This window comes from Nymphaea colorata, chromosome 2 (assembly GCF_008831285.2).
Source record: "Nymphaea colorata isolate Beijing-Zhang1983 chromosome 2, ASM883128v2, whole genome shotgun sequence".
Classification (NCBI taxonomy): domain Eukaryota; kingdom Viridiplantae; phylum Streptophyta; class Magnoliopsida; order Nymphaeales; family Nymphaeaceae; genus Nymphaea; species Nymphaea colorata.
In genome coordinates this window covers 35,133,301-35,145,681 of record NC_045139.1, presented here as the reverse complement: position 1 = coordinate 35,145,681, position 12,381 = coordinate 35,133,301, and the positions used below count along the sequence as shown (strand labels likewise).

General features: G+C 37.7%; 1 protein-coding gene across 2 annotated transcripts; it reads right to left on the bottom strand.

Moving 5' to 3' along the window:
* Window positions 1–2,080: 2,080 nt before the first annotated feature.
* On the bottom strand, window positions 2,081–10,940 carry LOC116246707 (uncharacterized). Of its 2 annotated transcripts, none has more exons than XM_031618533.2 (4): window positions 9,850–10,938; window positions 9,695–9,745; window positions 9,429–9,501; window positions 2,081–2,417 (listed from the first exon to the last, which is right to left on the bottom strand). In XM_031618533.2, exons 1-4 carry the CDS (start codon window positions 10,485–10,487, stop codon window positions 2,220–2,222), a joined length of 960 nt encoding a protein of 319 aa, XP_031474393.1. In that variant the 5' UTR covers window positions 10,488–10,938; the 3' UTR covers window positions 2,081–2,219. The 2 variants fall into 2 exon arrangements, with proteins under 2 accessions (XP_031474393.1, XP_031474394.1); XM_031618534.2 differs by lacking the exon at window positions 2,081–2,417 and adding an exon at window positions 7,084–7,209 and having other exon boundaries at window positions 9,850–10,940.
* Between the last annotated feature and the right edge of the window lie 1,441 nt (window positions 10,941–12,381).

Below are 12,381 nucleotides of genomic sequence, written 5' to 3'. Positions count from 1 at the left end.
ATTTAGAACTTAGTTCTGGTAACTTTTTAATCTTTGATCCTTTTCCTCCAAAGGGATTAGAAGAGGCACTCCTTGCAATACGATCGATGGTGTCCCTCCGACATTGTACATATTACTCAATTCTTTGTTGAATAAAGGAAGGGACTTAACCAGGGGTAGAGGCAGGTGCCTTTGCTACCCTTTCATATTTAAAAAATTCAAAAACTTATATGTAAATTTTAAAAAACTTAGTTTAACGTATGTAAAGATTTTGAAAAATTTTATTTTGACTCTAGTTAAAATTTTGAAACTATAGTTTTAAAAAGTTCAAAAACTTATATGTAAATTTTAAAATTTTAGTTTAACATATATACAGATTTTTAAAAATTCTTTGGCCTCAGTTAAAATTTTGAAACTATAGCTTCCTGGCTCCCCTCTTAACCCCCAGCTGCCATTGTTCGGACATGTTTCTACCATTTCAAGTTTCATTCCAATTAATCCTAGGCTCCTAAATCATTTCTTTATCTCCTTTTGAATACGTTTCCTTCGGTGGCAGAATTAGGACCTTTGGTGTGATCAGGGCCACTTCTTAAAAAACCCTGAGAACTTAAGGTGCACCAATTTATGTAAATGATCTAATTTTTTAGAGCACCAATACAAAAATAATGACATTTTGTTGGGTGGGTGTGGGCAACTGCCCTCACCTGTTATATGTAGCTTCACCTTCCACTGGGGGCCGAGAGAGAGAGAGAGAGAGAGAGGCGAAAAGATCTATGTTAAAGGGAGCACATCCAAAGAGACATGGATGTCAAAGAGAGAGAGTGACAACACGGTGATCTCCTCCATTCCCTGGCCAGAGGAAGAGGAGGAATCTAAACGTTGCGTGAGGAGTAACTTTGTAATTTAATGTTGTATAAGGGTAATTTTGTAAGTTTCCATCAATAAGCGACGCTATTTTACAGACGTGTTTATGTCGAACCTTCAACGTTGGATGCCTTTTCTATAATTAATTTGTTAAAATGTAAATTAGTTAGAGAGAAATTTACGTGAAATTTACCAAAATACCCATGAGTAAGTGGGAATCTCTGCTCCGTGAGTGGAAGCAGACTGTTGGCATGAAGTGAATGGGCTTTTGCTGTTGCCTCATTCAGATCATAACTGTGAAATTTTGTGGGGAATAAATATGTAGCTTCAGAATCATTTGATCAGTAAGATGGCATTCCTAATCTTGGAAATGCCGATGCGAGAACTGCTATTGCAGGAGATTCACAGTTCATGTCTGACCAGTTCTGTAGCAGAAAGCTGTAGCTTTTAGAAACAATAGTTAAGAGAGTTGGAAGGAAAAGGTCTTCATGACAATTTTTGTGCTTTGCAGGAATACCTTCATGAGCAGAATATACACTTTAAACAATTTAACCTCCCTTATTTAGGAATTTTCAGTGGGGAAAATCAGATCTTGGAATAGGTCGAGGACTGGTTGGTATCCATCGTGACTGGTATGGATGTCAATTTATTTGATTTGGATCAGATATCCAACTGAACTGTATTGAGAAAATTGGATATGAAAAAAAATATCTGGTCGAGAAATCTTGTCAGATTTGGATTTGAGAAATGACAACAGATTATATTCGGATTTAGATTTGGATATACATAAATATCTTATTTCATATTGGATTTGATTTTAGACAAATATCCTATGTCAACATCTTTACATTTTGAAAATAAGTCAGATTCGGTTCAAAATCTGGATTTGGATGTGAATGTATAAAGAAGGATTCAGATTTTGAAATCGGATTTAGGATTAAGATATCACTTTTCTTTAGTTGTATTTGAATCTAAATTTGAATCCAAACTTGTGAATATCCAAAAAAGTGGATACGGTTAAGAATATATCAGATTGGAATCCAATCCTTGGCTGGAATATTGTAGGTTTTCGTTTTCCTGTGTAGTTTATGCATGTCATTCTTTCACATGCTTTATTCTCTTGATAAAAGTTATGGGGTTATTATCAGTAAGACATCAGATGGTATAAGTACCTCATCAACAATCACTTCAACGTTATCGATAACTCGTAAAATCAACCACATCATAAACCGTGGCATTGATTAGGAAAAGAAATTTAAAAATAACAAAGAATACAAAACCTGACGGCAAGAAAACGGGAGAGACTGATGAGTATTTAAGCATAATTTACAGCTTGAAATTCCTTCTACTTCTTCTGAGAGGAGCAGAGTTATAATTTATGTGTGGTAGGCGGACGGTGAGCTTCTTGAGTAATGAAGTATCATGAGGTGGTCTGTGGTGGGGGAACGGGAAAAGGGAAGTGATGACAATGGTGACTCCTTAATCAGCCCTTGCTCCTTGATCCATATCGCATCTCGAACATGCTGCACCGTCTGCGAGGGCAGAACTCTCTGCCCTCGGCATCTGATCTCCACCTGCACCAACGTACACGGAAGTATGTATAAAGAGCTCGCAAAGTTACTGGTGATGAGTTAGAAACCCAACCAGAAGAGATTTGTTTCTCAATAATTAGTAGTTTCCTCGATTTGTCAACTGAAATGAACAATACTTTATCGATCACTACGAAAAATCCAACAAAACGTAATTGGTTCTATATATGAGAGGATAAAGAACAAAAATCTATAAACAGTTCTCAAACAATATAATCTTAATGCACATGATTGCTTAGGAGAATTCAAATCAAGAGTCTATTTACGAATTTAAATTCTTGGGGGATTGTATATATAAGATTTCAAATCTGCTGGATGCTGATTGTAGCTGGCTGCCAAAAAATTAAAGACCAATCTCTTGCTAAAGCACTATAAACTGTTGCTAATGCTCCTATAGCAACTGCTTTTCAATAGGATCTTAGCTTTTCAGCTATCTAGCATCCAGTAGATTTGAAATAGATCTCCATTATATGTGTGTCTGTGTGTGCCTATCCTTGCCAAAACGTTTAGCAGCGAGAAATGAACGAAGAGAGAACGGAATGATGAAGGGAGAGTTGAACGATGGTTCCCCCAACTTAAATGACAATAATTTTACTTAGTCTAATTAATGATACTAGTTACAAATAAATTTAATATAATTTTTTGTGGCAATTTATGATTTCAGTAACGTTCTTTAGTTATAAAATCATAATTTTGTATCAAATTTAATTTCATGCATTGTTAACTAGTGATTGTTTATGTGCTTTGTTTTCCTTTTGGACTGTGAAAAAATGCTGCTATTTAATTTATTAAGTGAAAAAACGATGCTATTTGTTAAATAAACTATGTAAATGCATTTATAAAAATATGTTAACCTCCACTCACATGAAAAAATGATTTTAAGGTGGAAAACATCAAGGTATGAATAACTAACTGAGGCATGCACACACACATTTTATATATATATATATATATATATATATGTGTGTGTGTATGTGTGTGTGTGTGTGAAAATTGAAGTCAGAAGACAGATAAAAATTACTTGATTGCTAGATATTAAAGACCCATCCTTAAAATCACCTTATATACACAGTGTCCCGTAAACAGTTGCTAGTTACTCACCCTCCTTTTTCTCTTTTTTTTTTCAGAGAGAGAGAGAGAGAGAGAGAGAGAGAGAGAGTAAATGTTGAGACGAAATTTTATATGCCTTGCTTTTCTTCATTAAAAAAACATGAATATCAAGTCGGTATCTATTCAACAAAAGGACTAATATTTGAGTAAGACTCTTTCTAGTATGCAAAAAAGAATATCAAGGGCATGACAGATACACGACATCAAAACTAGATACTAGCTGGATTCTATTTCAAGAAAAAAGAAATAATAAAGTACGAGTTGTAACAAAAAAATATGCCGAAGCTATTAATACCATCACATGAAATGAAATATAATATGATTAACTGAGAGGCACACAACGGCACACTAATACGGGGGACGGATTTTTAAATCATAAAAAAAGAACAGTGCCGGTTGAGTCGTATGCTAAAGACAGACTGATCAGGAAGAAAAATTTTACAGGCCGTGATTTTGAAAAGGAGAGGAGCGGAGCGGACCATATCGGTGGGAGTGAATGGGATGGTTTTCGGTGGTTGTACAGGTAAGTATCGTATATGATGATGAAGGAGGAGGGAATCTCTGCCTTTTATTGGTATCAGAGCGGAAGTGGGCGGCCGGTGGGTGCTGCGGACTCCTCCTCCTGCTTATTCACGCTTCTGCTAATTGCCAACAAGCATGCAGTCATGTACTTCTCCTCGTAGTCTCTCTCTCTCGTCCCAAGGTCCACTTTAATGATGAAGGCGTGGAAGTGAAGGGTGACCAGTCGTGTTGTTAAGTAGTTTATGCATCACACATAATTATATAGATGGAAATGAGTTTGAATCATTAGTACCAAAAAGTAGTATCCTCTATCATCTAAACAAAAAACTGAATCCTTTTGAGAAAGACTTTCACAGGTGCCACTCTTTTACAAACAATGGCAAGTGTTACTCTCAAGTTAAAGTCACTATGTTCGTAAGCAGCTCAAGACAGAAGGGAGAGGAACCTTATCTCCCTCTTATCGTTTGGAGAAGATCGGCAGAAATTATAAGTATTAGTGGTAGTTAGATACCTCAGGTAGTTGGATACCTCAAGTAGGAGTAGGACGACCTAACCGGCAAAGCTCGTGAGGTCACCTTTTCTTTCTTCTCTTTCTTAAATAGCAAGTAAAGACTTGAAAAAAAATGAAAGTTCTAGAATGGCTAGAGAGAGAGTGAAAACTTTCTATCGTGACAAACAATCTCCTCTCATGCACGTCTACTTCACGTTTTTTCACCTCAAAACATTAAGTTTTCTATCGTGTCATTCTTTAATTATCTTTTCATAGGGCCGCACCTTTTAGTTAAATATTCCCTTCCTAACGGAACACTGCCTTTATAGTTTATTCCCCTAATTTTTAAGCCATTTCCCTGAACCAACTTAGGTTATTACTTTTCTTTATTTTCCCTTAGTCCTGCAACTCATTCACCAACCTTACAAAACACTCCCCAAGGTTTAAAAAATTAAAAGAATAAGAGAAGAATACTGCTGATTGATACGTCTTTCCAACCTGTTATAATAAATTAGTTCCATTATTCCTCATGCATTCCTTTCACCAACTTTTATTATATTTTTATCAGTAGATGGTGAAGGCTTTTCACTATACACAATAGCTAAAATATACCAAAGTGCAGGACTTAAGGAATCGGTGGGAGATAATTAATATTTCGTTTTAGGTGAAGGCCCTACTATGGCCGTCCTTAGGAAAGGCAAAGGGGAATTTCTCTGCAGGGATCAATCCATCGCCATTAATTCAAAAAACCACTTTTGAGTCTCCAAATTTCTTTTCGAACTGCCAACCTCGATATTTAACTAAAATTTTAAAAACCAATGAATTTGAGTCTTGAGAGAGGTAGCCTTTTCTAATTATTCACATTATAATCTAAAAAGCTGTACATATTTTGTTTTCTTCTTTAAAGAGAAGAATATTCCTAACAGTCTCGCAACATTCTGGACAATGTTCTGCTTGAATATGTCTCAAATAAGGACAAGCCGCAGATTGACTGTTTCCTTGTCTTGTTTGTTATACTAAGGAGTTAAAAAAAATGGTAAAAAAAAGTGTAGTTGTCTGAAATCTGTGCCTCTCATCTTAGAAAATTGCAAAAATACGATGCCTCAGTTCACAAATAAAGGCAAACCTTAGGTCCTAAATGAGAATTTCCCTAAAAAAATATGGCTTTGTTAGGAGAGGAGCGCTAAAGCCAAACCCTAGAATCATCCTCTGCATGCAAAAAGAAGAGTTGAAAAGAAGAGAAAAAGAGAGAGCAGGTGGTGACGTACGTGTCTTTGACAGGCGAATGTGAGTTGATTAACTAAAGAAGAGAATGAGTGTTATCTAAGGCAACGCATTCAATTCACAGACGCCTCTAAGCTACCACAATATTAAAGCACTTAAATTCTTTGCGCTTTTCATTCAAGGAATTTTGATAGTTTAACAACTGCATGAGGCATGCAACCACCGAGAATCACGTAACATCTTTGGGACAATTTGCTGCTCACCTGCACTCGATGTTGACGATTGCAGAGAGAATGAGATATGAAGAAGAAGAAAGATGGGATGACATTCAAACGTACTCTCCAACAACCAGTCTCAAGGAATCATAAAGATTTGCTCTAGATCTCAAATACCCTCTTCGGAAATCATCTGAATTGTGTAGAAAGGAACTTCTTGTTTCCTGGTTTTGTGATATAAGAAGTTATTGAGCTCCTTAGAACATCACAGACCTATCGATCATTGGACTGAGGGGCACTAGTCGAAAACTTTCATTCCTTTAATGAGCTAGAGAAAGTTTGAAAGGCTGGCGTGCGCGACTGCCCATAAATGTGGCTCTACCTTCTTGGAAGCATGTTCTTAAAACAGATTATTCAAAAAACCATGCTTTTTATTACAGGAAACATGGAACAATTATAGACATATTCTTAGATCTAACAATCAAACTGTGGGACATATTCACATATTTTTGAAACTTGTATTTTAGAAAGATATGTTCTAAGGACGCAATGTTTTGGTTATCAAATGTCATATATATAAGAGATTTTTTAAGAATACAGTCATACACTAATTGTAAGATAATATTAATTAATAATGTTAAAAGGACCTTCAATAGTAAGGAAATTGTTAACCAAGAAGACGTGCGACTCCACAAGGCACAAAGTTTCTTTAACTTAATTTTGCATTTTGCTGGACAGTAATATGTCAGAAAGGAAAGCCAAAGGCGCTTCGACGACCTAGCCTTTAAGTGGATTAGGTTATTCTCCGTTCCCAGTTTGAAAGACCTTAAGAATCTGATACTATTGTGTGTACGACTCCTTTTCAAAGGCTAAAGAAGAAACAATCAATGACCAATAAACAAGGAAGACGGCATCAAGAAATCTACATATCGTTCACTGCTAGCTTCATGATTAGCCCCGAAAAAAGGAAAAGCTATTAAGTAATGTTTTACATGGTCATATATATATATATATATATATATATATATTACATGGTCATATATATATATATATATATATATATATATATATATATATATATATAATATATCTTGGATTTTTTTCATTCAAAGGGATCTTCTTGCATCTCAAATACATGAACCTGTGTTTGATCAATCGCCCTGATGCATTGTATTGGGCAACTATAATTGGAACCAGATGGTCAGAGTATATCCTCCTTGACACACGTACAGCAGATAAAGCATATTAGATATTTTCAATAAAAAGGCATGCTGTGGGATAGAACTGTTAAAGAGAACAATCATGATCCTAAAACAACTTTCTGCATAGGTCATAATTTCCAAGGAGAATTGACATGGGCTTGCAGAGTAAAAAGATGGCGTGGTAAAAGTTACTTTTTTCTACCTTTTCTGGCTTCTTTACTAGACTTTTTTTTATCTGCCCTACCTCATAATAGAACTTGTCCCGCTGTAATAATCACTAACAATGTCAGCATATACCTTCCTCATAAATAATATATAATTTGTTTCCTCGAGACATATGTATAATATTGTTCTCCATCGAGCCTCCTTGCATGTTTCAGCTTCTATAAATCTGGCATGGCCAGGCAACTGCTGTAGAAGTTAATGGCACATGGCCTTCGTCTATATTGATAGACTGTGTTGATCTATATGTATTGAATTGCCGTGTTTTTAAGATTGCTCGACACTACGTGAAAGAAAATATATATATATATATTCGTAGGGAGTCTAGGGACATGGTCAATCAATCCATATCATAAGGAACCTTGAAGCATGTTGCTAATCGCAGCCACAAACTTCTGACTTCACATATTTGGCCTAGGCAAAAATTTGCAACAATAACTGAAGTTCACCGTTAGCATAAGAAAAACATTGGCATCTATGAATTTTATTTTTTCTTTCTCTCTCTAGCGATTGGCAAAGAAAAAAATTAGCCTGAGAACCATATGTATTGTCATGAAGTTTGCCAAAGTACGAACAAGAAGAATGTAGAGAACCAAAAATGTAGAATGACATTAATGTATAGAAGGTGCCATGAGAGTGTGATAATATTAATCAATCTTATAAATTTTGAGTTTGAGATTAAATATCGTGCTATCTGTGTTTGTGTCTTTCAAACAGTTTAATTTCCCTTTCCATAAACTTATAAAGCATCAAACTTTCTCCCCCATCATGGCATGGGGGGTGGAAAAAGAAGACATCAAGAAGATGAAATTTTAAATACTCCACGTTTGTGACAGTATTTTTTATGATGTTGGTGAGGACCTATAATGGTTAAAGAATTAAATGAAGTTACTAGGACTCTACTCTACCAAGCAGCAGTAATGGCTTTGCCTTTGACTATTGATATGCTACTCAAAATGCTAAGGAAATACATTAATTTCAATAATATCTTTTGCATTTAGAACTACAATGCAACAATGCACAAAGCAACCCAGCATACTTGAATGGTCCGAATCCAATTTATCTCCTGTGGTACACAAAAAAAAAATCTATCTAATAGACTCATTCTTTTTTAATGATGGCAAGATCAAGAAGGAAACCTCATTTTTTCCCTTTCACATTCATGTAGGAAAATTTACCGTTATACGAGCAGGCAGGTGAAAGTATACATGAAATGGAAAGTAATTGATGAAAGACAGGTTAATTATCACTGTGTTTGATTAAAGAAACTGCCATACTTCCAGCAGATACCCTTCGGAAAAGACAGGTTTTACGCTTCTTAACATACACAAGCGCGCTACCGTTCACTAAGTTTTACGACATAGGCACTGACAAAGCAGGTGAATGAGTCTGCTTTTAGGCCATGACTTCTGAGTAGGCTGCTGTAATGATAACTCAAATGTCAGCTAGGCACATCATGTAATCCTATTAAGCCAAAGACTCTCCTTGTTCTTTCCTCCCAATCAACATTAAATAAAGAACGAACCTCCCCCTCTCCATGCTGATGGCATGAAGGGAAAGGGAAAATATATGTATTCCATTTCAATAAATAGTAAACACATTTTTTTACTGTTGTGTTTTGCTTTCATATGGTTTTGTTAATGCTGTCAAACGATCTAACTCTTTTGATATCTTTGTTATATACATCCCGAACTTAGGCTCGCCTTTTAACTTGTCAACCTTTATTTCTTGCATTTACTGAACCCCAGATCATGTGAGGTCAACCAATACTGAGAAAGAAATCCACCCATGTGAATGAACATTCATCATTAATTCAATTTCATGTGGAGAAGATTATTTATCTACCAATATGGTCAAACTAAGATACTGTCATTTGTCATCGACTTCTTGATGACATTTCTGCAGTTTTTGTTCCTTAGACTATCCGCATATGGCTTTTACTTTAGGCTTAAACTTTTCACAGAAAGAAGCGTCTGCACCAATAGATCATATAGAAGATGTAACTAATTACCTCTGATTCGCTCCCCAAATGAAGCTTGTTAGCCAAGTACTTCATGATCAAGAGGATGGTCATTTTGCGATCTCTGAAAAAAGAAAATCAAAAGAGCTACCAATGCATCAGTGATGAAAACAGAAGGGAATGCCTGATATAATTGTTGAACACCAACAGATAAATCATCTATTTTCTAAGAATCATTCTAGTGATCCATTCCCTTCAAAAAGAATTTAAACCAAAAAAAAGGCTGCAGTAGATCATAGAACTAAACACTGCCATACTTAATTCTGAGGTAGCTCTTCTGTACTTGAGGCAATGCCAACTCCTTTATTCTGCAAAAAAAAAAAAAAGGAAAAGCGGAATCTCAGCAACCAACCACTTTAATGATTGAAAAATGCAGGAACGGAAAATGTGAGCTAGCGTCGATTGCACCCACTGGTTCTGCTCAGCCTGGAGAACGAACCACAGGCCCGAGTTCGGCCGCGGAGGCGCGTTCACTATCTTCATGAGGCTCGAGCTTGGACCGGGCTTAGCGGCCGCGACGCCGTTGCCGGGGAGCGAATACTGCACATTCCACGTGCTGGAAGAATATGGCATCTGCCGGAAATTCCAGAAGTACTCCGGCTGCCGGAATCCGAAACCGGCGGTGCCATGGGGGTGCAAGAATAAGGGTGGTGAGTGGACTGGGTAGCCTGGGATATGGGCCGACGGTGGAGTTGTGGAACCGGTGGTCTTGGCCGGGAGCAGATCCAGCTCCACCAAGTTGCGAGGTCTTGCTAGTTCGGGTTCTTGGGGAGGCACGAGCCTGCCGGCGATCCCCAACTGGAGCCAATTGTCCTCGTGGTCGAAGGGCCTGGAGCAAGGGCCGAGCTCGTCGTTCCTGCTGGTTGAGAGAGAGTCTTGCTCGGTTTCCATTTGATCGGTTGTCAGATCGGAGGTTAAACAATTGGTGTCGCTGCCGAAGAGCGGGAGACTGTAACCATAATCCTTCGCCTTCAGAAGAGGGTCAGAACCAACTTGGCGAGACGGCTCTTCGAGTTGCAGAAGGGCGTGCGGGGAGGGAACCATGGTCATCTCCAGAAGCAATATTGAAGAGATAACGAATCTCCTTCTTCTTCTTCTTCTTCTTCTTCTTCTTCTTCTTCTTCTTCTTCTTCTTCTTCTGCTGCTGCTGCTGCTGGTGGTGGTGATTCTGATTCTTCTTCTGGTTGTTGATTGTGATGGTGGTTCGGCTGTGTTTCTTGTTCTTGGTGGTGATAGTCTTTTGGCATGTGTTGGGAGTCAGCAAGGACGGCCATGGCCGAGGATGCTGATCGGAGGAGGAGTTGCTTGCTCAGATGGAGGGGGAAGGGTGGAAAGATCCATTGATGGGTCGTGTTGGAGAAGAATGGAAGTGGGGAGAGAGGAGCAGAGGGTGGTGACGGTTCATGGTTGGCATCTTCGATGCCAACAATGGGCAGACTCCGTGATCTTTGTTTCCATCATTCCTCAGGTTGCAAGGAGGCTCATGCGTTTAAGAGAGGGAGATCTTTAGCGAATTACCAAAATCCCCTTTTTGTTTCAACGACGAGATTTGTGTGAATTTATGTCTCATTCTTTTAAGTTGAAATACGTGGCTTCAAGAGGCGTAGCTCAACCGAGCAGCAAAAGGATACTCAGATTTTAAAAAATCACCATTTCGTTTGAACAACGAGATTTGTGTGAATTTATGTGTTCTTGATATGTGGCTTCAGCAAGGTTATTCACATTTAAAAGGATTTGTGGTTGGAATTCCACAGGCCATTGTCATGTTGTTTTCAGCTTTAGATGATGGTAATTAGGACACTCGAATTGAATAGTGCATAGTTAACAAACTCTTCAGGCTGACTTAAGAATCTTTTGAGTTCGCTCGAATTGCTAACAAATCCGGTCATGAGTCAAGATTTGGCTCGCCTCACCTGAACTCAACCAAGCTCACCCCTGACTCTATTTCACTTGCCTAGGATCCCCTGATTATGGTTATTTGAATAGTTGACCAAGTGGAAGAGTCAGCTTGTTGAGTTGATGAGTCAACTCGCTGGCCTAATAACCCATTCATCTGTCAATCTAAGTCTGAGTCATAGGTTTGTCAACTATGAAATATTGTATCATATATGCAACTAGTCTAAGCTCTCAAAGGTTTAAGAGATGTCAAAAACAGTTTCCCCTAAACAAACATTCAAAAGAAAAGAGATATATAAAATTGGTTCGGCCTATCATCATGCCAGCATGATCATTCAACCTTCCCTTCCTTGCACTCAAAGTCTCAAAACAATGCTAAAATGGTGTTCTCAACCCTCCATATTTTAGCTATCATAAGTTCGTAACTACGTCATCCGTCCCTGTGTTCATGATCTCCATCATGCAAGCTCTTAATCACTTTGCCTGCCGGAGTTTGATAAATTTGAATTACCATATACGCCTTGTGATTAGGACACCAACATGGAAATTTGTTTCCATATTGGTCTTAACCGGCAGGAAAAGTCATGGACTCGACCATGCTGGTGGGGCAAGAATCAGGAACGAAGCTAGAACTTTTGTCTAGGAGGGCTGAACTGGTACGACAAGAGTCAGGGTTAAGGCTAGAGACAAACAATCCAGGAACCAACTGTCACAACAGCCAATGTATTTTTTAAGAATTGTCTAGAATAAAATTTTAGAATTATTAGCAGGTAAACTTATAATTTTTAGAATTTCAAGGTAGCCGATGGTTTATGATGACATAAATTATTGTGCGTATAGGATTGCATGTGAGATTTTTAATCGCTGTTCAAGAGATTAATTTGCATCATGACTTTTTATGGGGGAAGCTTTTCAAGGAAAAATGGTAATTGCAAAGTGGCGTAGAGCAGGGAATTTCCAATTGCATTGTTAGGTAGATCACTGGTCAAGCAAGTCAATCGGATGTGATTTGCTGTTAGCCAAGTTGACCTCCACCATACATTATCAC